Source organism: Brienomyrus brachyistius, chromosome 23 (assembly GCF_023856365.1).
Source record: "Brienomyrus brachyistius isolate T26 chromosome 23, BBRACH_0.4, whole genome shotgun sequence".
Classification (NCBI taxonomy): Eukaryota; Metazoa; Chordata; class Actinopteri; order Osteoglossiformes; family Mormyridae; genus Brienomyrus; species Brienomyrus brachyistius.
Window position 1 is genome coordinate 14,303,126 of NC_064555.1, and position 24,700 is coordinate 14,327,825.

A 24,700-nucleotide genomic window follows, 5' to 3' on the forward strand; every position below is an offset into this window, starting at 1 on the left:
TTCAGATGTGGGGGAGAGGGGCACAAGTGTGTGTGTGTGTGTGTGTGCGTGCGTGCGTGTGTGTGTGTGTGTGTGTGTGTGTGTGTGGTCCAGATGTACCTTACCTTGTGGGGACTAAATGTCCTCACACTGTGATGAATACCTGTTTTTTTACCATATGGGGACCAGGCACTCAGTTTTCTAAAAATTCGTGACTGCAATCAAAAAACTAAACATGCAAACACTCTTGTATTTTATTTGGTTACTTGGTTGGGTAGGAGTTCAAGTCGTCATGTTGGGATTAGAGTTCTCCCCATAGAAGTGAATGAAGAGTCCCCACAAAGATATAATTACAAACCTGTGTGTGTGTGTGTGTGTGTGTGTGTGTGTGTGTGTGTGTGTGTGTGTGTGTGTGTGTTTCAGTGCAAATGCCTCAGAGCTTGGTACTGAGGTGGCTAAGCTGAATATACCAAGTTATAATTACATTGGGGGCGAGGGTGGATGAACTGAATTATTACTGAGTCACCTGACTCAGCCTTCATACACCAGACAGTGCCCCCCCCTCCCCACCCACTCCTCACACCTTCCGTCAGTCAACGTTAAAAGCTCCCCGCTTGTAATTCTGGGCACAGGTTACATTTAGCAAAAAATCACAGATTCGGGCAATCATAAGGAGCCACAGCACGCAAAAAGGCTTTCTGCAGCCCTGGGGGCGTGCGAGTGGCCCGGAGCAGGGCAAAGGCAGGAAAGGGTAAATTACACGTAGGTCACATGGTGGTTCGCGGTTCTGACAGTTCCTGGTTAAGAGAGCATTCCAGAGAAGGCCCCAGTAAAAATGGCCAGCTGTTTAAAGGACTAAGATTGCAAGTTGTGCTTCATAAAAGCGTAATTTAAACAACTTAAAAAAGCGATAATGCATGAATGTCGAGGGGGGGGAGGCAGTTCTCCCCTGAAATACTGTTTTAAACTTGATCCATAGCATTTTTGTATTGGAGGGGAGCCTATTACCCCATGCTGCCACCCACCCCCCGGTAACCCCACCCCTCAGCTGTGCACACTCTGCAAATGGACTGACTTCCACTTGGACTTCCCATACCCGCCTCCATACCACAGCCTTGGCCCCTCCAGCGCCGCTCTGCCGCGTCTCCGTTTGCTGAAGCGCTGCTTCTGTGTGACTCTTCGTTTCAGTGGCACCTCTGCAGCCGTGATTAATCCCGCCACGTTCACTCCACACCAAGAGACTGGCTGAGAACCGCGTATCAGCTGCTGATTGCCCTGTACGTGTGTGTGTGTGTGTGTGTGTGTGTGTGTGGGAGCGTGTGTGTGTGAGTGTGTTTCGCCAGCTTTCATACATAATAATGAGCACATCCAGCATTTTGGGAGGTGCCCCTTCTGTACTTAAAGGAGGCCTGACGCTTCTCCGGGTTGCTCCCGTTCCCAAAGGGTGTAATAATAACTCAGACAATGCTACTCCAGGAGTCAGGAGACGCGCACAGTGCCATATGTCAACAAAAGCCAGGCAGCTCTTTAGCATGGCTGCTGTGAGCTCTCCCTGCTGTAGCCCAGATTCTCCATATAAGGCATGAACTGCCTGGTGACCCCCTGATTGGTTGGCTGGATGGAACATAAAGGTGGAAGAGGGGGCTAGAGGGAAGTGGGAGTCCATTGCAGTAGGCTGGGAAATATATATGTGGGCGGGGCCAGGGGCAACTAAGGCGGAGAGAAGGGTGTGACAGTGTAACAGTGCCTGCCATTCAACCCAGAAAGTAAGAAAAAAACACAGGTTCTAAATATTCATTTCTTGGCTGTAGTTTATGGTTGTAAGGTGAAATAAAACGGTTCGCAGGCCTGATGGTAAACGAACAGAACATAAGAAGGTCTCCTCACCTCCACCCTAACACTATATTTTGAAAATGTTCCGATTTCAGAAGATTTTCAAGATACCTCCTCACCTGCCTGCGTAAATAAACACGACCACCAAAGAAGCTTCTGGAAATGCCGGGGTGGGACTGGGAAGCGCGGATGAATCTGTCTGTAGGACGGTGTGCTGTTGTTCACCCCTGCAAGGGGGGGTTGGGAGATAAATGTGGCTGGAAAACTGCACCCGTGGTTCGAGGTACAGGGATCAGCCGGAAACTGTAACCCAGACAACTGGCACGCAGTGCATCCCACCCATACCGCCAACCACCACTCCTCGGCGCTCTCATTTTCTGACACACACAGGGAGGTGCACACAATAGCACACTCACACACAGAGCATTGCAGTGAGACACACACGGATCCACTGCCCCAGCGGCATTCTTCTATTCATTCTGAAGAGCGTAGACTCCAGCACATGCATTCTCCAAAGGCGTCGCTGGTCTCAAAGTCGATCGCATAGTCCCCGCTGTTTGTCATTGGGTCAGAGGGTGTAACAGTCCAATATGGTAGATACAGCTGCATATTTACCGACCCTAAGTCACAGATATGTCTGGCCTCTTGGCTGAAACAGCCAGCTGACACCTCAGTCATTATCGCCAGTCGGAATGCCCACTGCTACCCACAAAGGTGGTATCAATGGTGTCGCCAGTACTGCGGCCCGGTACCTGAAACCCAAATGTTCTAAAGGTCCAGCCAGCGAGTGGGCGGGCACCTGAGATGCACTTCCCCTGCTATCCACAAATGCTGGGGGGGAGACAGAGAGCAGATGCACTCCATGTAACACCTGTCTATACTTCATATGGGCCTGGTGCAATGCTGCTCTCCCTTGACCGTTCAAACACAGCATCTTGAAATGTATGAAAAAAGAATCATACTGGATTTGTGTCAATTACAAAGTGATTCATACCCCCCAAGAAACGGGGCTTTCACTTCCGCTGTAGTTCCGGTCTTTCTCTAGATGCTCATTATGTTTCCCATATGTGGGAATACTGAAAATCCAGGAAATGGCAGGTATACATTTATAATATGTAGATTTATAATATAGAAAAAAATGTAAAGTTAAAAATAAGCTAGAAACCTTTTAACACATTCATATCAGAACAATAGAAGCATTGCTATTGTGAAGTCAAAGTGATGACACACCACAATGAAATATGTCCTATGCATTGAGCCCATATATGACAGAGCAGGGGGCAGTTAATTCAGCACCCGGGGAGAAGTGCTTGGGGTCAGTACCTTCCTCAGGGTACCTCAGGGGTACTTTGCTGGTAAGGGATTCAAACCAACAATCATTTGATTACAAGTGAACGTCTCTAATCATTAGGCCACTACTGCTCATTTGCATATACTCATTTGTATTGTCAATGCACCACGATTTTTTAAAAATAATTTATAAAACCAGTGTATTGATGCAACACGGTGATTTAACTTTCCATATAAAAACATAACTGCGATTCTTATTCTAGATGCTACGGTCGTTTAATCTTTTTATTAACACCATTAAATCTTGTTACATAATACGTAAGATACATGATGCAAACAGAGCAATATTTCATTTTTTTTCCAACGTGGTTCAAATGTGGACTTTACTGCCATCTAGTGGAAATATTATGTAATATTTCTTTCTAAACATACACGTAAGGCACATGACGACTCTTAAACTAGTAAAAATGTTTATCTATTATTGTTTAAAAATTCGTATTCGTGTATCACGGCATCTGGATATATTTAATACACCCAATTCTTTAGCTTGAAGCCAGCCGTATGCTGAGATGAACTAGGAAAATTTAGCCAGAAACGAAACTCCTGGTTACTTAGTCAAGAAAAAAGGAAAACTAACCAAGAACAAACTGTTCAGATAAACTTAATGATTCAGAAACACCTGAGCTGGAGATAAATAAATACATGAAAATAAGGGTATGATACACTTTTTAGTGCATTTTTGCAATTTCAAAAAGATGTTTAATGTCAGGGTCATGTGAGGTTTCCAGCATATGATGATTATTAAAACATTTACGGCACATCAAGAAAATGGATGAAAACATTCCCGTCACGGTAATAGCAAATTAGGGGTCTTACTCCCCAAAAGACATGGAGCGATTCTGTCCGGGATGCCTGCACCGTCAGTCGCCATCTGCGCAGGTTTCAACGGGTCTCAGAGGACTGCGTGATTTCACCCACGAACTCTAGGTGCCGCTGTAGGGTATAAATCGGGAACTAATTTTCACTGTCTCGGATATTAATGCAGCCACGATACTGGCTGTAAAACATAGCCTAAAGTGATGTAGTTACGTTCTTTATTAACATCTGAATCGCGCTACTTATTTTTTTGACCAAACTAATATAGCTATTCATCATCATTGACAATGCTTTTATATACGGCAGGATGGACCTCCTTTGGCTAAGTACAGAGACATCAAGCATGTGCTGTGCACAATTTACACTTAAATAGGATTCTGTGACACTCACTAAAGCGGTCCAGTTCTCTTTGGGACGATGGTGTTCCTGTCGTAGCACTACAGTAATCCCTGCACTCCGCTTAGTCTACATGCCCGGATTTGTATAAGAGATTTAAAATGTGGGTTAAAACAGAAGCTTAAAGTATGACTGTAATCATAATGTTCGCAGTATGTTTGGAGAGGCGGAGTATAGCATGAAGTCTTGCATGTTTTGCAGCGTCCATTTTGAGCTCGGTCTTGATTGTAATTGCACTTGAAATATCTGTCAAGCGTCTTTTATTTTCTGAATGAATAACCTCGACGAAGGAACCAAAAGCAGAACAATTACAGTGCGGGACCCTGCTGTGGCAGAGCCCGTGCAGTTAAGCATGATGACAGGCGACACGGCAGGTTCGCCCTCCGAAGGCATGCGGCCTGTACGGACTGCGGAGACGGCGTCAGCGCGGGACTGAGCAACGCTGCCTCGAAATGCTGCAGCAGCCTGTCTGGCCCCCGCCTGGCCCCCGCGTAGGAGGATGGGCTCCAACTCATCGCCGACGAACATGCATTCAAAATGGATGGAATAAAATAATGATTTATACGTGGAGGCCATACATTAACCACTAATATTTAAGACTATTATTTAAGGCTAGAAATAGCAAAAACTACAACTTCATCCTCAACAATAAAAATAATAAAGTTAATTATAATATATATATATATATATATATATATATGATACCTTTTTTACGATTTATTGTAATTGGCCAAAACTCCACTGTTCAAGTCACGTGGCGCCTGTCAGCACCTGTCAGCCTGTCAGTCAACGTTCAGTGTAAGACTTCACAATGACATAGTTCGTGCTTACCGTGTCCAGCGCTGCAAATTCCACACTTTGGGGGCAGAATATAAGACTTAACTAATCCCCTACTTTTAACTAATTTTGAGATGTTTCCAATCAGGCACATTACCCAGAATTTAAGTGTCGATGACGCTCTTTCCCTTAATGCAAAAAACACCATCACTCTAGAAACAGGTGGGCAAATAAATAAGCCTCCAAACATATTTGAAGGCAACAGGCACTGCATGGCACATAAAGTAGTAGACAGGCAGGAGGTAGTGAAACATCACTTTAAAAAAAACACTTAGTCATGGTATTTTCCTCTGCATTTCTAGAAGACAAGCCCTAAATACGTAACACATTCAGACAAAAAGCCACATTGTCCCAAGACTGAAACACCTATGAGTAACCCTTTATTCAAGAGCAAACAAAATATTGACTAAAATCTATTGCCACTCCAAGTTCCCTCCTTGGCAGCTTACAAGTGACTGCCTATTTGATATTGCATTTTGACACACGGGGAATGCCAGGTTGCGAAGGGCAGTGAGATAGGGGGTCAGCAAGGTCGCAGGAAGGCAGGGGCAGCACTAAGATCCGTCTGTCGAGCGGGTGCCGAAGGCACAGGGCCCCTCCATCTGTCCCTGGGGCTGCCCCCCTGAAGCGAGGTGGCCTAATTAGTTATTGATGAGTCTTCTGTGCTGATCCGCAGATGGTGGATTCACCGTAATACCCCGACCAGCAGACGTATCATTGCTGCCCACTGCAGTCCGGGCAACTCAGTGTGCGAAGGAAGCTCTGCAGATCAGGTGAACCCGCACTAATGAAACGTATGACACACACACACAAGTACAAATGCAATTTGAGACATACCGACTACTTGCCTCCAAAGACCAAGTAACAGGGCACATTTGCAGCGATCATCACTGCATTAGATAGCATACGAACTGTTGGCTTGTTGAACTACACTTCATTAGTACAAAAGGTGTCTGACCATTCACTTAATTCAGCACCTAGAGTAAGAGAGGAGAAAGGCGGAGCTTAAAGAGATTAAAGTTTTATTATTTTTTTATTTTAAAGCATTTTCCTTTTCTTTAAAAACCATCTTAGGAAGTTTACAGCACACAAATGCCAAACTGTCACAACAGCAAGACCAAAGAGAAAAAAACAAACTAAAAAAATAAAAACCAGCACTAGAGTTTTGTGGGACTAAAGAATCACCTGATCTGTTTCATAAAAAGTAAAAAAAAAAAACCCCAGGAGATACAGCTGGAACTCATACTATATACATATTGCCATACAAACAGTAAAGATGTCACTCTGTAGAATACCAAACAAAGGAAAACTAAAACTCGTCCACAGCCTGACAAAGTGAAAGGTACTTTCAGGCGTGATTGTGTCTTACTGCAAAGAGGCATGGCCTCAAGTCACCACTTGCTTAAAACATCCTGGTATGCCCATTTTTTTAAAAATTACTTTTTGAATTGGTTAAATCCACAGCACTTTGCATTATGACCAATCACCCTGAGTTATCAGGGCCAAAGAGTGGCGGCCCTAGAGATTCTCAGTCTCAGTTCATTTTCACATTAGCTCTTAACCTGATTGGCTAAAATAAATGTCAGTCATTAGTCCTTCAGGTTTCTGAAGATGGCTTTAAATAGAACACACTGGAAGGAATCTGTCCAGGTCCAATACCGGCCTGGATAACTGAAACATCCCATTTTCCAGTACCTTCCCAAATAAACCTCAATCCCACCCATGTCACCCTAACTCTTATACCTAAAACAATTCAATTAAATATGAACAGCCTACAACAGTGGATGTCCAACTAAACTGTAGTTAAAAAGAATTATCGCTATCCAATACAGAAGCACTGGAAATAAACCAAGTAGCGAACAGTGCAAGGCTACGTGTAGCAGGCAGGATTTCGGGCTTGAAAGGGTGAGTATTTTTCAAGATGAAGATGTCCATTGAGGAGCTGCCTTTCTGTGACAAACACCATCCAAGCGACAGATGATGAAGCCCAAATGGATGACAGGGATACAACCTAGAAACATTTGATTCTGGGTAACTAGAGGTCTTGAAGACGTGAGGGCAGCTTACCGCAAGAGACCCAAATGCCTGATAAGGTGACTGGGGCAAATCAAATTGTGAACAAGGAACAGCACAAGGTTTCAAGTCACCATGTGCTAGTTTCCCCATCAACAAGAGCCCTTGTTCGGTTTCAGATGCTCATAACACTCGCCTGTCAAGATGTCTAGGATGAGGGGAAGATTTTTGGAATGATCAATGAATCGCTGAATACCTTTCCTTTCTAAAAATAGTATATATATAGAAAAGCCTCTACTGTGATATCTATGGTACAGAAAGAAAAAAAAATTAAACTGAATGATCACACGTCCGGTGTTTGTTCTACAGCTTAGTTCAGGATCGCGGGCTTCCACGCAGGGCATAGCTAGTCCTCATCATCATCATCCTCTCCATCGTCTTCAGGATCCCGCTTCCGCTTCTCTCCCCGGACACCCTCCTCCTCCTCATCTGCAAAGGAACACGCCGATTCAACAACCAGTGACACCTGACATCTGGAGTCGCATATTATCTTCAACACCATTCAGATGCATTATAGTTTTCACAGCAAGAAGATTTAAATACTATTTCTATAGCCAAGGAAACAATCCTAGAAAATCCAGGTGTTTCCACTGATACAGAACACCGTCTAAACTGAGCCTAAATTAAACACCTTACTTTGATTCAATAAGAATCAAATCCAATTCATTGCTACAAATTCCAACCACATCACACACTGAAGTAATGCAAACTGAATGCAAAACATCCAATAATGCAAGAGTTTACATTCAGAAACCACCATCTACCCAATGGCAACCTGTAGCTACAGCCTTCACAGGATAACTAGATGAGATATATTCATTTGAGCAAGAACTGTCACCTTCACCCTCTCCTTCCTCTTCTTCCTCCTCCTCTTCCACATAGTCGTCGTCATCTTCTTCATCCTGAAGCAGAATCAAGTATGATGACACAAATATTGGTTTTAGCATTGACTGCATAAAAGGTGGGATTTTTTAACAAAAGGTTACAGTATTTTTTGGTGCGGATAGCAAATCCAAAGGGCATTACCTGGATGCCGTCCTTCATAAGATAGGACAGGCCAACCTCGCCCCCTTCAGAACCATCCTCCTCATCCTCCTCCTCATCTTCCTCATTATACTCTCCTGTGGGACCAGATCCTTCCTCCCCATCTTCATCCTCCTCTGTATACAAAGACCAAGTACACTCATTATTAAAAAGCATCAAAACACAAAGATGATGGTTCTCCTTGATGCAAATTGTAGTATATGAATGAGAAAAGGCTAATTTAGGAAGAACTTATAACTATGGCAGTCAGCTGAAATGACCTCAAGCCAAACATCACAGCTGACACAAAAACTGGTAATTGAGGTTTTACAATTAAGTCAACAAATGGTAAATTTTAACCTGGTTAAAATTGATAAGACATCAAGCCCGAAACAAAAGCCATACTGCTCATTCTTCATCGTAATCGCGACCCTCACCATCGTCAGCCTCCGAGTCGGGGGCCTCGTTGTCCTCCTGGTCAAAGCCATCCAGGTAGGTGACCCGGGGCAGCAGCTCAAAGACGCTCTCTCGGTACTCCTCCAGGGTGGTGATCTCACAGTTGAACAGGTCCAAGCTCTTCAGACTCTTCAGGTTCTGCTGCTCAGCAACAAGAAACTGAATGATTAGAGTAGGACTAGCAAGGAGCTAGCAATTCGGGTCTATAAGGTGCGAGGCACAAACATTAAAAGGTGACCAAAGTATCCAAAGGCAGCTTTACTACTGCAGCCTAGAGTAATGTGAGGAGGGAGGCAGCATTTCGACATTTCCCATACATACAGCAGATCCCAACTCCAAGATACAGAAAGTAACTCAATACCTACTGTGTAGAATTAGATGGGTAAATGGGGGTGGTGACGGCATCAGAATCTCCCAACAATTAACACGTGTTATTAACAGCCTCTACATATCACCCGCCCAATTCGCCTTGACCTCAAACTTAAGGAATGCCATGTAAAGAACACACTAAGCAGTCAGTGACCAGCACAGTGACTGGAGAAGCGGAGATCTCTCTTACCAGTGCCTCCAATGTACTGAGCTCCTTGATCTTGTTTCCACTCAGGTTCAAGTAAGTCAAGTTGGGACACTTGTCCGACAGGGTCTCCAGGCCCCCTGAGATGTTGTTGTCACTGAGTTCCAGCTAAATTAAGACATTCACCGTCACCATTTAAAAAAATAAAATTATGACACACTCAACTGGCTGCATGCAGTTAAAGCAGCAGAGCTTTGTTCTAGCTTAGTATTCTCCACGCAAGGGATAAGACTTTGCTATTGATATGGATCAGAACCAGCTCAACAGACTAGCGTGAGCTTCATGACATACGGAACCACAGCTGGAGACGCACCTTTCGAAGTTTGGGCAGAGATGGCAGCTTGGCCAGGGAGGTCAGACCCACGTTGACCATACTGAGGAACTCGAGCTCCTTAAAGTCTTCTGTCATGCCCTCCACCTCACCATCACTGGACCGACAGTTGTCCACCACCAGCTCAGCCACCTGAAGGGGGCAGACATGGGTTGAGGGGGAAAACGGAGGTTATAGAATCTTGAGCAGCTCCAGCGGCTCTTCCTGCCTATGCTATTTGTGTAAAACCGCCATTTTGCCAAATACTTGCACTTTCAGAAACAAGCAGCCCTGCCCTCCAACGTGCACGGATAAGAGTCACACTTGCTTTCGTTTACAAAAACCTGTGTTCAGACTGATAAGAACCACATATAAAAACACCAAAAATCGGGTTATTGCTATTATCCTGTGTATAATTACAACGTGTCGACGTTAATATATAAAAAAAACTCTTCGAAAGCTACTCTGTTCATTAACCGGGCAAGTTTATCAGAAGGTGGCATTTTGTGAGAAACCTGCTCCGCAGTGCCATTTTTATCGTGTTTCAAAAGTGAGAAAACAGTCAGACTGATTACATGAGAGTTTAACTGACTAATGGCACAACAAACCAGCGAAACAGCTTCAAGGAAATTCTACCCTTTCCCGTTACAGGCTGACGAGGCACGCCGGTCACATCACATGGGTACGTGATGATCCAACACGCGGAGTATCGCGGGCCGCCGAATAGGGGGTAATGCGCCCCCTGCGCGCGCCTCACGAGGCTCACGGCAGCCTCGCGGTCAAGGTGGTCTCGCTCGCGACGGTGAAATCAGAAGGCGCGCGAGCGGCTATGGGGCGCCGCGTGAAGGGGGCACACGCTTATCGGGCAGAACGCGGGGACCGAAGCAGTGACCGCCGGGAAGTAATCCGGAGAAGGCGATCTCCATGGGGCTCGGGGGCGTTGTTCCGATCGAGTCAATGGGGAGGTGGTCCTCGCCATCTGCCAAATCGCTTCGAGTCGGGAAACAGTAATCAGGGCGGGTGTCCCAGTGTTTATCTGCGACTTGGGAATGTCACCGGTTTCTCCGCACCGCGCGTTATCGTTACATAATAACGAGAATGGGGGGAAACTGCGGCGAGAGCCATTCTGTGGGGTCCGAGCCACGTAACTTAGGTATTAATTACAACGCACGGCGTTGTTACAGTTCGCCTGTCGGACGTAGCGTGGGGTGAATTGCTGAGTGTTGGCTATCATGGCAGATGCACGGATACTACAACAAAATGACTTCCACTCACTCAACCCGTCAGGACGGCTTGACTGTCTTCACACGTAGTCACCACCCCCTCGAGGGATCGCCACCCAAACAAACAATTTTGTGCAACAATCAGCGAAACGTTTTTTTTTAATCAACGCAAATATTAGTAATTCCCTAATTTTGGGAGATCGAGTCAAAGCTATAGATAGTGAAAATTCCACGTACAGTAAAATGCCCTGCTGCCCTGGAAGCCGCGAAGTTCACCTGTTCGTCTCATCACAGCACTAAAGCGCCACTGCGTGATGCCCATTAAAACGAGCAAACTGCACTCTAAATAAGAAGCAGTCGAGGCCATAGTTAGAGAAGCATAAACGGCATGGATTTATAAATACTTTGTACAATTAACTAACACGAATGATTTAGACCGAAAGAGCCAAACAATAACCTGTCCGCAAAAGGGTTACGGCGACTAAGTTTCTGCAGCCTTCCAACAAAATAATTATGGCGTTTTACGGCAAGTAATCAAAGCGCGAAATATCATTAAGCAAAGTCAGAATGAAGGGAAGAGGGCAAACTGGCTAAAGCGTGATGAATAAAACTACTCGGCCAGCCTTTCCAGCCTGTATATCCACGTATATATGTGCACGTTACAGGAAACGACCTTCTGTTAGTGCGAAAGCCATGCAGACGGGAGCGGACTTTCCACCATAGCTAAACTTCCGAGAGCGACTAGAGCGACGTCCGCTTGGGCGGCCATGTGGTCGCCGGGACGTGAGCGTGGAGCTAGCAAGCCGCCTCGCAGCGCTTCACACCGACGAGCCAGCTAGCCTCCTCCTTGCGTTTCTTAAAAGATAAATAAATAAATAATGGTGAAACTACATACCTCATTTGGGGTCCTATTCCTCAGCTCCAAACTGATTCGCTTTTTCATCTCCATTTCGAGGAACAAAATAAAATAAAGCTCGGAACTACCTAAAGCGTTACTTTTAAATATCAGAAACTCCGGGGCTCCAACCCACAGCTTAGCTTCCTTCAATGGCTGCTGACCGCTAACTGATCCTCCATGATATCTCACACCCAGTCCCGTTTATCAGGGCCCGCCCTCTTAACCATACGATTGGCAAATTTTCGTTTTTAGAATTTTAAGTGGAAGCTTCTCCTGCCAATCAAACGGATTGTCATGCTCAACATAATGTATTTCAAATTGCAATGCGATTGGGCAGAGTCGCGCGCGCAGTAAATTCCTATTTGTCAAAGCCATTGTCAATATAGTACTTTTAAACTTTGATCCCTCCTACTCTTTGTTTTCATTGGCGCCTTTACTTAAGAACCGTGGTCAACGTTAAATCGTCTTATTCCTCTCAGTTATGAAGTGCAGTGTGAGACTTAAAGATATAAGAAATCTTATGCACAAGGAGCATTCAGATATTTAGTGAGTTATCACTTTCTGAAGTATCACGTCTCACACGAAAACCCGTCGTCGTACCGTTTTAAGCTTAAAAGCGAAAGAGGCAAACATAGGCCCGATTGCTTGACATTATGTGCTACTGTATGCAAGATGGCTGCCCACATACAGCCGCTTGCATGAGGCTTAAAAGGAGAAAAGCGAGCCACGCCATCTGTTATGCAATATGTTCCCAACGAAACAGCTATCATAGGCCGAAGTTTCTATCCCCATGTTAGTACTGGCCTTGTCAGGATTGGAAATAAGCGAAGCTTTATATGGATGTAACGTCATAATCTTTACGAAGGTCAATAATATTAGAATGATAAGTATAATGCAACTTGTTTTCTGCTCCGTACCTTTATCTAGAAAAAATGACATAGGAGTTGTATCTCAAAAAGGATTCTGACCTCCGTTATACTGTGATTGAAAAGATTCACCAATGGCTGTCAAAGACAAACGATTGATAATTTTAGTTTCCCCTTATTAATAAACAACAATGGTTTAAATCATATATTCAATATTTGTACATGTTCTATATTTGCAAAGTATATGGTTTGTAATTTCGATCTTCGAGCATTTTAAGTTAGACATGCTCACCATTTGCAATTTTACAAATGAATAGAGAGACCCGCGACCATGACCAGGAATAAACGATTGAAAGATGGATTATTGGAGAAAGACTAGGACGAGTATATGCAATATGCAACACATAAAATGACCACCAGAGGGCCACTGTGGCTCACATTCTAACGATTAAAGGCTCTGAATGAAATTTAATGTTGATGCTGTTGATGGAGACTGATGTCCCTACTGTGTGTTACTCTCACTGGATAAATATCTGTAGGGGAGAATGACAAAATGCAGCATTATCATTTTACTAGATATTACCTTTACTCTTGCATTTTTAGTGCTGCGTGCAAAGAACTGGCCCTTTACATTTCTACTAACATGAGCAGCAGTATTGAAGGGTGCAGGAGTGAGTTTGATATGGGGGGGGGGTTGACATTACCAGGTCAAATTATATCTTTAAAACAGAAAATATACAGCTCATAATGTTTAAAGCTAACGACCACAAAACTGGTATATAGGCTATAACTATCTGATAATCAAGATAATCAACATACTTGTATACATTATAATCATAACTTTTATTTTTTTTATCATTTTGTAGCATTTGTTTTCAGTCAAGAACATTAAACAGTGCTGACCATACATTTAAACAACTTCAATAATTCATTACTCATAAATCCTAGGTAATTTATGCTTTTTGTGGGCATTTGGGAGAAAATTTCCATAAATTTTCAAAACTACGAGTTGGGAATTAAAAAAATATATTATTACCAGTGAAGAAAGAGGCTTGTGTAATTACATTCTTTGTATATTTCATTTTATATCAGATGAACAATCACATTTCACTGCTCATATATACACTTTTATGAGTCAAAGCATTATGAACACTGCCTACGTGAAGTGAACAATGTTGACTGTCCAAATCAAGGTCTGGGATATATTTACGGTTAGACGATATTCGGTACTCGTAGGCGTGTTTAATGCATAAGAAATCACAGATACTTTTAATGCTGATTACGGGAGTAATGTGTAAATACACACAGAGCCTTGCTGTGCATGGAGCTGGGCAGCCTGCCATCCACATGCTACAGAAAACGGACAACCTTCTTCCATCGCTCGAAGATCCGGTTCCGATTCTTTCCGTACGCAGCAGGACTTGATGCACTGTGTGCTGTGACGCATTACTCTCGTAACCATCATTAAAATTATGTGCCACAGTAGCCCGTCTGTTGGTTTGTACCACACCGGACAGACTCCATTCACATCTCGCACCGATGAGTCTTAGCTGCCCAGCACCCTGCTGGCGGTTCGTGGCTTTTCCCTCCTGTCGGTACTCACCACGGCTGACCGTGAGCACCCCACAAGCCGTGCCGTTTCGGAGATGCTCTGACCCAGTCGTCTGGCCATAACGATTTGGCCCTTATCAAAGTCACTCAGCTCCTCACCCCACCCCATCTCTCCTGCATCCAAAACAATTCTTGGCCCGATTTGGAGAACGCATGCGCGAGATCGTGCCTACCTCTCGCGAGAAGGCTCGCAGCACCCCGAGGATTTACGATATTTGATGAAGTCCAACGAAAATACTCGACGAAAACCTTCTAATGATAAAACGAAGTCCTTGGCTTTTTGTCGCTCATAACAAATATATTTAAAATAGTGAATTTATCTGCGCTGCTGAGAACAGAGAGCGCGCACATTTCAAATTTCACTCTTAAAGTAACAAAAACACAAATATAGCTTATATAAACTCTTATCACTCATGGCACTTCTTTAATTATAATTTTTTAAATGTAAATTGCACGGAAATTTTGCCCTAAAATTCATGTGTAGTATTTTATTCACAAATGCAAATTTGTAGAATATAATGCTCCTTGATTGTGATTAAAAATTACCTGTAATTATTGCACAACTTCTTGTTGACTGGTAACTACTGCGTTCATTTTCTTAAGACTGAAATCTGTTAAGAAGTAATGAGTCATTTTGCAAAGCTGCAAGAAAAAAAAAAAGTTTATTAAAAACATAAACGCAAAGTCCTATACATGTTATTATTTAGCAAATCCTAATTATTTAGGATTACATTATTAATGTATTTCTTAACCAAAACAATTATGATAATAAATGTGAATCAAACCATCAAGATCTATTGATTGTCTTGTCTTTGCTGTTTAGGCCTCATTTCACATGAATGATCACCAGAGGGAGTTATCGCACAAAGCTTCTTTCGTATTTCCTTTTTTCCAACTCAACTTTACCTCAAAGCTACCTAGTTAGCATCAGGTGGACAATAACCGACTTATTTCTAAAATTCCAAATGTCAGAAGTTGTCTGTTGTCATGGTGAAGACTGGCAGATCGTGCAAAATTGAAACAAAGCCATTTTGTGCCCATCGTGTGTCTTGGGTCGGGGCCTCGACTCGTCCTGCCTGCGTTAAGGGCCAGTTCTCACTTTGTTGTGGCCCACTCAGCCGCCCCATTGTCTGGGCACGCAGCTGAGTGTCCATTAAGGGCCTGTCAGGGCACAGGGACATTACACTGACAGTAGACAAGCATTTGCTCATTCAGATGCAAAACCCACAATAAGTGGCAGCTTAGCTTCTGCAGAGGAGCCGTCCGCGAGTGTAAAAAACATCATTGTTAAACATGAAAGGCCATCGACTCGCCTTCTTTGTATCCTGACAGAAATCAAGGCACATGGAAATACTCCATTGTGTTTACCAGACGCTGCAATTCCCATTTCTGACATATTACATTTCATGTCCAAAATGGGCAAAATGGAAGAAATACAGTGATCACTAAAAAAGAGTAACTGTTTTAAGTATAATTCTGCTGTCCTGTGTGTTTAGGTTTGTCATATTTCCTCTGCAATTATTTATGTAGTTTGATGTAAGCATTCTGTTTGTATTTGTGACATTGTAAATTAAGAGAGGAGGATCCTCCACGTACGTTTCTCCCCATACCTGCTAAATTAGTTTCCTAGGGAATAAAAGAATAATTTTTGCCCTTTTAAGAGTTGCTTATGTTTGGGCTTGCATTCTTCAATTAGGAGTGTGCTGGTACGGTCAGTGTATTGCAATAAATGAATAGTTATAAACATCCTAGAATAAGTACAATCATTCATTGATAATGTGCAGCCTTGTTCAACAAAGTAACACAGCACCCCCCCCCCCACCAGTCTTGCAACAGAGTAGCAGAATCATAACATTCTAAAAAAAACCTACTTTTGGAATCTCTAGAGACTCACACTACATTGTCCATACAATTACAATATGTGTTCAGATGTGCTAATTAAATCAGTTAATCCGTTTACTTGATTATAGGACAGGGGTGAGATGTTTCTAGATGAAACATGGGCTTTGGGTTGTTTTCCGTTTGTTTGAAATGCATCAGTCTGAATGTGTCAGAGGCTTTTCTTTCGTATGTGTGTGTGTGTGTGTGTGTGTGTGTGTGTGTGGGAGAATGTCTGGGGTCTGTCTTTCCTATCCACATTAACAACTGCAATTCATTTAAATTCCAGCACTCCCCATCATTCAAGAATCCCCCACAATCTCTGAAGTACCTGGGGGGGGAGTGGGGGGGGGGGGGGAGAGCACAAGCCTGAGGAATTTTCCACTTTTCCAAAACACCCATGGCAACATTCCACATGCACTTCCTGCTGTCTGATACCTTCCCACAAAACATGTATGGCCACCCCCCACCCCGACTGTGTGTGATAGAAGAGCCGGAATGGCTTCAGCTCTGCAGCCTCAGACTGAATCAGCCCTGCCGTGACCTTCTACACCCGGTCCTTGGGGACTCCCAGACGGTCCACGTTTTTGCGTCTGTCGGGGAGCAAGGAGGGAGCAAAAACGTGGACTGTCTGTCGGTTCCTGAGGACCGGATTGGGAAACAGTGATCTACAAAGTGTTAGCTCAGGGCCTTGCAGGCAGCGTGGCCTGTCGATCCATGATCGTAGCCAGGGATAGTAACAAACTATTACTCAGAGTTTGGCTTTTGTTTGAGGATCAGCTGCTTGGCATATGGAGAAGGTATTTGGGCTTGTGGTTGCAGTTTCATACTCTGGGGGGATGTGTACTTTGAAACATGAATAATATAAATTACTCACGGCTATGGTCATGTAGAGACAGGAAAACTAATACAGGAACATGGTGTAAGGTTTTCAGGAAGAGGTTACCTCCAGAAGATTTTTAAATCACTGAGGATTGTTATTCTGCAGCACTAGGCATAGTGACCTCTGGGGGCGAATGCTGTCTCTGCTCCCTGGTGTTCCTGCCTATGACTGGGCTAACTGTTGATTGTATGTCCTGTGATTGCCTGGCATGTACCTCCCCCCCCCCAATCATAATACTGGACATCTCCCAGGACTCAAAATACCCCGCCCCCCACCCAGTTTATAATGCTGGACATATCCCAGGACTCCAAATACACGCCCTGCCCAATCTATAATGCTGGACGTATCCCAGAATACAAACCCCCCCCCACCGCCACCTTGGTACAGAGGTTGGTAGAGAGGGGCAGACAGAGTAGATATTCTTTAGTCCCACTGAGTTGTTCCACAGTAGATCTGGTTATTCTTTACTAAAATCCAGAGGTAGAGGTCCAGAGAGTATAAATCCAGACCAAGATTTTGTTTCAACCAGTCAACTGATTACTCTGTGACTGCGACTCTTAATACTCAACTGGTTGGTTGAAACAAAACCTTGGTCTGGATTTGTACTCTCTGCACATGAAATCTCCATCTCTGCTAAAATCTGCCTGTTTTTCACAAGAATAGGCGTGCAAAATAGCAAAATTTCCATTTGCCTCCAAAATCAGACACGCTGCAATTTTATAACACATACCAATAGTAATGCATCTGATATCCTGTTTAGTGTAGTGTCATACGAACGAAAAACAAGACATGTAAAGTAATTTTTATTAATACACAAGGAAGAGTTTATAATATTCCAGATACAGATAAGGTGGAAGACCTTTCAGATTGATGTTAAGTGAATAATCACATTGTTCGATTAAGCAGGGATATCGACTCAAAATGAAATCTTCTCAACACCGTTCAATCCCTCAGTGACTCCAAAGAATGGACTACATGTAGAGGCAGGCAAGGTATGACACTTTTTAGTAATATTTTGAATTTCTGCCTTTAGCCTTTTCAAATAGGCTCCAGGCTGACTATAACCCTATATGGAACAAGGGGTATGGAAGATTGATTGTTAAACAGATAAGAAACAGTGAATTACACTTTAAAATCCTATACTTAAAATTCTAGAATTTCAGTGTAAGGTTTCAGTGTAAGTTATATGCTGGAGAACAAGCTGTAAAAATAAAGACATCCCCGCAGCATGTGACATTCGCGTGTCGTCATGAGGCCAGGGCCTCTGCTGCGAGGGATGATGCTTAGCATTTCTGCGGTTTCCCAGCACAACGTCCATCCTCGCAGGACTTTACTGCCCCCGTCATGCCCTTCCGCTAAAGGTTCCCAACAACCCTGGGAACCTCCGCTAAGGCGTTGCTCACGCCCGGTCTCGTGTCCCTCCGCTCGCTCCTGAGCGCCACACCAAGTGTAACGCCTCTGCTCTGTCCCCTAGTCATGCGCGCTCGCATTCTCTCCCACAAACACCCCGTCTGCTTTACACGTAAACCGATCCAGATGTTGTGTTCCAGGGCATGTTTCAGAAAACCGCAACATCAGCACTCTGGAAAAAACTGCGATGTGCCAGCTGCCTGCAGAGAGCAGACGGATTTTCCCATCACTCTGAGATGGTCAGATACAGTCGGGCCTCGGGGAGCTGGATGTCGGATTCAGGCGCATGCTGGGTAACTCAAATGATATTTGTTTCTTTCGCATCTTCCACCATCCAGTAGGATTTTTCCGTATCCACAGTTCCAAGCCATCTGGATACATTGCAGTTCCCAAGTCCCACAAAAAGCAACTTAGTCATAAGCAAACTCTTCTTTCAAGTAGCAAATTTGTAATGCATCATTCTGAAATTCTCAGTCATAAATAATCAATTTTTTAACCGCTTAATCCAGTCAGGGTCACAGGGAAACCTGGATCCCAAAGCAGGGCCTCATAGGACACACGGCAGGGGTCCACCCTGGACAGGATACCAGTCCATCACTGGACCAATACACACAAAGTTATTAAAGTCTATGAAATGCTATTTAACTTAAACGGCATGTCTTTGGACTGTAGGAGGAAACCAGAGAATACGAGGTAAACCCATGAGGCAACAAATAATATTGAAATAGTTCTTTATACTAACCATAAGCTGTAGAATTCACTGTACAATGCTACACATAGGCCTACAGCACAAACTCAATTAAAATTATATCAGTCTAAATATTAAACATGTAATGAAATGTAATCTTTTAGTATTATAGAATTTGTGTATTTAATTTGTGTCAATTGTCTTGATTACTTGACTAAGAATGAACAACTTGGGTTCCGAATGTATATATTTAAGGTCTCACTGAGATTAGTTTCGATGTTGCCCTCTGTAAACTGTTTATATAATAATGCAGATTAAAAATAATTTAATTTACTCCCAAATATGAAAATAGCTCCGGTCTTCGAATGTCCCATGAGAAAGTTAGAAGGGATGCTATTGAAACGCTTTTACAGCCTACCTCCGTTCTCCCATGAGTGCAAGGAAAAGGCAGTTTAACTGAGGAAACATTTCCCACATCAGCTGGACTGGGAGTTTAGACGATGAGACTCCGAAGCCCAGGAGAGCAGCAGTGACCCTGGGAATACAATAGTATGAGTATGAGCAAAGCAAACAATGTCCAGCGCAAGCCCGGGGTGACGTCATCAATTACTCGCTCAGGAAGCGGCTCACAATGTAAGAATACGGTGAATTAGGAGCCCCCGCGCCGAAATAGGCAAATAACAGGTGTCAGGATTCGCAAAAAGAATACAAGTTCAAACAACGTGCAATTAGGCGGCAATGAATGCGCATCAAGTCAAATTGTATTTAAGTCAAAAAGCTCACGGTGCGTAACGCCTTGCGGGAATTACCGCTGGTAACCCCGACGGAACGGCGTGTTCGGTTTATATGGAGCAAAATAAAGCCGCTTTTAAACTGAATCTGTTTTGTTCACATCTTGCCTGTTCGTAATTTGTGTTTGAAAACATTCACATTTGAGGTTTATAGGTTTATATAAGTTTCCAGGTCTTATTATTAATCCCAATGTTTCACGTTTTGTGAGTCCCATCTCTAACAGTAAAACGAAGAAATCTACAAGCCTCGATCGTCAAACGACACCCTCGCAGATGTGACCCATTACGAAGCCCCTGGGCTCTCAGGTTAATTTTTATCGCTACCATCTGGAGCTGCCCTTGCGTATGGACGAATGTTAAACGTTTTGACCCCTTACACACTTAAGGAATTTGCTAATAGATTTTTCCCGAATGTTCATATATACCTGTACATTGGTGTGACTGTGTCATTCTGCAATAACATCACCAAAATGCTAGCTGGCTGAGTTCAGTGGGGTTAAGTTTCGCAATTTTTTTTTTACTATGTCATAGGAAACAAAACTTCAAGATTATCTAGTAGACATTTAAAAATCAGTTTAAAATGTACTGCCACTGTTTTACATGAGCTCTGCACGTGCTCATAACCAGTTCATATCATAAGCAGTTCTATCCTTGCTATTTAAATCACTCATACTTTGTGAGAAATTAATTTATTTTAAACTCCTGTTTTACTTTGTAAACATTGCAATATTTTTTACAAAAAAAGTCACACCGTGATATATGAAATTCCATATGAAACCATAGCAAAAACAGCAGGCGCGCAATGAGCTACACACAATTTAATTGTCTCACAGTAAAATCATCCAAGCTGTAAACAACAATGAAAGGAGGAGCAGGAGAAAAGGCGACGTTGCCAAGCAGTTTAACGTATTTACATTTTTGGAGAGGCGTGTGTCAGGCTACGGCGAAGGCTACGGTGTACGGTGCGTGGCTACGCCATACCGATGTTGTAGATTCCTCACAGAGATATAAATCAGGCATTAGTCGCACGGTTTCAGGATCCCTGCACATTCTCACTTTTGGACTGGGCTGGATTGGTGTGACTCTTCTGTAATCAGAAGGTTGCTGGCTCATATGGAAAGGAAAAGTAATACGAGTATTGGAGCCTTGACCAGGACTCTTAAACCTATAGCTGCTCTAGGGATTCAATTGTGTCACTTTGGGTGAAAGAAAAATGTAATGAATTCCAGCACCTGTCAGAGTGCTACATAGCATAAACCGATTAAATAACAGAAATGAGTAACAATGGTGCCAAGTCAGCAGATAGCACATAGACTCATGTGGTCTCAGGTTCGAAATGACTTATGGCATGGATAAGCACTGAATTGGGCATAGTCATTCAGCCACACCTTTGGATTCAACTTCTGTAGCCAATAGTCAAAAATCTTATGAGAGTTATGGAAATCCAACCAGTGCCCCAGTTTGCCATCCATTGTACTCCTAGGGTGTTAATGGTCATGATTTTTTAAATGAATAATTTACTGTTTTTTAATGCGAAAGTTGAACACACACAACAGAACAAAGCAGCACCAAACAGGGTAGCAAGAGAACAACACCGATGAATCCGATAGGTCAAGGATTACAATGTCATGCACAACTGTACATCGTACACTTAACGCAAAGCATCGCACATTCCGTTTCGTGAAGCAGGCTTCCACGTGAATTCTGCCCGTACGCCAAAGGTTAATGGTCACGGCTGATTAAAAAAACAAAAACATACGCTAAGAAGTATAAAAACGTCACCCAGTAAACATGACCCCAGCTGGCTGAGCTGCCATTGTTCACAATCGACCCCAAGATGTACATCCTCTCTTCTTCCTCCCAAATCCCGTAGAAGGCAACACCTGATGCGCCGCTACTTCCAGGCCTCTAACTCCGTGAGAAAACAGTCGGGCCAACACAAACGCAGCCCCCGGGGCTTCCTCTCCCCCTTCCTGCCTGTCACCAAATCTCCAGGACAGATCCCATCCCGCTCCCCTGCTGCCTAGGGAACGATCCTCTCCTCCTCTCCCACAGACAGGAAGTGCAGAGCTCTCAGCTTGCCTGAGCACGTCCCACCCCGCAATCAGTGTAACATCTCACTGCGGACCCCGAGACTTGGTCCATGTTGCTTGTAGCTTGTGCTCAGAGCCTTTGCAGAAATTTAGCAAAGTCAAATGCAGGTTATCTCCCCTAGCGTGATATTTAAACTGTCAAGATGTGAGTTCTCAAGTCGCCAGATAAGGTTAATTAATTCCAGGCTACTCCAGCCTTTCCTGGTGCGACCACAAAGAGTTTATTGAAATACAGATAGTTCAGATGGTCAAATTTAGTCATTTTGCTGAGGAGGCACCAGGGGCATATGTAACTTTTAGCTGAAGTGCTTAAAGTATCTATTAAAGAGTTTTTCTCAAGCCTGGCCATCCAAAGCCCCAATCAGCAGACTGATGTTTCACAGATGCTCTTTGCATATACAGGCTCACACACAGGGCGAGCTCCTGTTCATTGTCTCCTTGACCAAAGGGTCACTACCATGGCAACAGCCTCAGTATCAGGCTCCCATTGGCCCCTGACCAAAGGGTCGCTGCCATGACAACAACCTCAGTATCAGGCTTCCAAATCTTAGGCTCTAATCCTACTCTGTACTATTTAGGCAGCAACATAAACACTCAGAGAGCGGGAGAGCGACCTGCACGTCATGTCAGCTCATGCACCACACAACGCAGACCTGTTACTATAAACCACTGAGAGCCTCTGGGAGGGATGCAAGTTTACCTAAGACAGTTACAGTTAGACAGACTTTTTTTGTGTTTTAAATGTGGTTTTAATGTCTATTATTTAAACGTATCCTTCTTCCTTTGTAAAGTACTTTGAATTGCCTTGTGTGCGAGTTGTGTTATATAAATAAACTTGCCTTGCCTAAACCATCACAGCTGAATTGAGATCTCTGATGTCCGTAAGCGTTGTGTGCCGCTGTTTTTGTGCTCATTGTCAGCCCAGAAACCTTCAGTGTTAATCGTCACGGCTAAAGATAAGAAGTCTCACTGTAAGAACGGTAAGTGGATTAACTCAAGGATTCTGTGATATCAGATCAGTTCGCAAGATGGATCGTAGAAATTTCCTGCCGGCTCGTTTTTTTCCCGTGTTGCGATCACTCCTCTCTGGCCCGGAGTTCTGATCTCCCCCGTTGGCCGGCCGGCACAGGAAGATAGAGGTATGCATGAGTCTTTTGTGCTGGGTCACAAAACCGGTTTCATCCCGCTTATGTTAATAATATGTGGGCTGCCTGACGTGGCCCCTCCTGAGCCTTTGTTGTGGGACCTCAGTGATGCGTCCGAGTCATAATGTTAGGAGAGTGACAGGTCAGAAGCTTTGTCCTTTTCAGGGTCACCACCGTTCAGATGTGAATTTTTTTCCTGGTCTGGCAGCTCCGGGGTCAGCCTTGTGCGAAGGTCTCCGGTCTTCCCCAGCATTTGTGGATTTCAGTTACGATAGCGATCAGTTTTACGGCTCAGTAGAGGGTTCTTGGGAGTTCTGACAGCTTGAGAAATATTTTGCTTGTTTCTTTTTGCTTGGCATACGAGCCAATTGGGATCTGAGGGGTATGAGCTGTCATTGGCTTTTGGTTCTGTCGTCTCTGCTAGTTCTCCGTAAGTGTTACTGAGAACCTTTCCCCTGCTTTGTGCCGTATGACTCTGATAAACATAATTTGAAAACTTTGCCATCAAACACACAGAAATAATGCAAAACTGTTTTCATAAATCACAAGAAAATGGCAGCTACCCTTTCAAGTGACATAATACAAAGAGTGACATTTAAATAAATAAAAGATGCTGTTTCAGAAATATTTTATCGATGTTCGGATCGTCAAAGATGCCAACACATGGAAGCTCTTTGGTGGGATCAGGGAGATGATTGCTCCCACATTCAATATGAACTTCCTGAAGGTGCAAAATAAACAATCAGAAAAGCATTTGAAACAAACTCAAGCTGTGTTTTTTCTCTCTGGTTTCAATAAGGAAAAAAAATGTGACAATACTTACACTACTTTTTATTTCTTAAACTTCTTTTGAGTCTTGGGAGCAGTGACCTAAGAATATCGCCTTTATCTGATGGCCCTGCCCATCAATGGAGTTTAGAAGTTACTGGTGATTCATCTGTTTTCACCAATTGCCAGGCTGTGGGTTGGAAGATGGGATCACAACCCGCCCCCCCCCCCCATCTCCCCCCTGATGGGGATCCTGAACAATGCCCCAATTGAGTGCTCTCCGGGTGTTAATGAGGGGACTGGATGGACCCACCACCACTGCTGCACCCCCTCCCTGGAAGCCTGGACCGACTTGGACCGTGTACAGCTCTTCAAAAAGCGGCATGGTGACATCACTGGCATGTGCCCGGGCACAGCCTTAACCTTGGCCTTGTTTCCCATTGGTGGAGGTGGAGCTGTCGGTGCACCTTGGCTCAGCGGCAGCAGTAACAGGATCCGACTCGCTATCTCTGTGTCATGTGACCTTCTCTGTATGAGACTGCTCACATGCTCCATGCCGGCAGTTATGTATGGAGGGGAAGTCACACAAACTCCGTCATCCCTGCTGACACTCGAGTCATAGCGCAGAAGCCTTAAGATGGTTTTCTCCACCCCTCCCCCCTCAAGAACAGCGAGCAGAATGGCACATAATGCCCTGAATGAAGTGACCAATGGGAAGGGAGGTCCCCCTTAACTATGGGGCGGCAGAGAAATCAAATAGGATCACAAATCAATGTGGCCAGCCACAAAAAGTGGAAAA

General features: G+C 43.9%; 1 protein-coding gene across 2 annotated transcripts; it reads right to left on the reverse strand.

Annotated features, from left to right (window-relative positions):
• Nucleotides 1-6,216: 6,216 nt before the first annotated feature.
• Nucleotides 6,217-14,373, reverse strand: anp32e (acidic (leucine-rich) nuclear phosphoprotein 32 family, member E). 2 transcript variants are annotated; one of them, XM_048993612.1, is made up of 7 exons: nt 14,238-14,373; nt 9,651-9,800; nt 9,323-9,445; nt 8,745-8,904; nt 8,311-8,444; nt 8,123-8,186; nt 6,217-7,713 (listed from the first exon to the last, which is right to left on the reverse strand). In XM_048993612.1, exons 1-7 carry the CDS (start codon nt 14,352-14,354, stop codon nt 7,631-7,633), a joined length of 831 nt encoding a protein of 276 aa, XP_048849569.1. In that variant the 5' UTR covers nt 14,355-14,373; the 3' UTR covers nt 6,217-7,630. The 2 variants fall into 2 exon arrangements, with proteins under 2 accessions (XP_048849569.1, XP_048849570.1); XM_048993613.1 differs by lacking the exon at nt 14,238-14,373 and adding an exon at nt 11,766-11,974.
• Between the last annotated feature and the right edge of the window lie 10,327 nt (nt 14,374-24,700).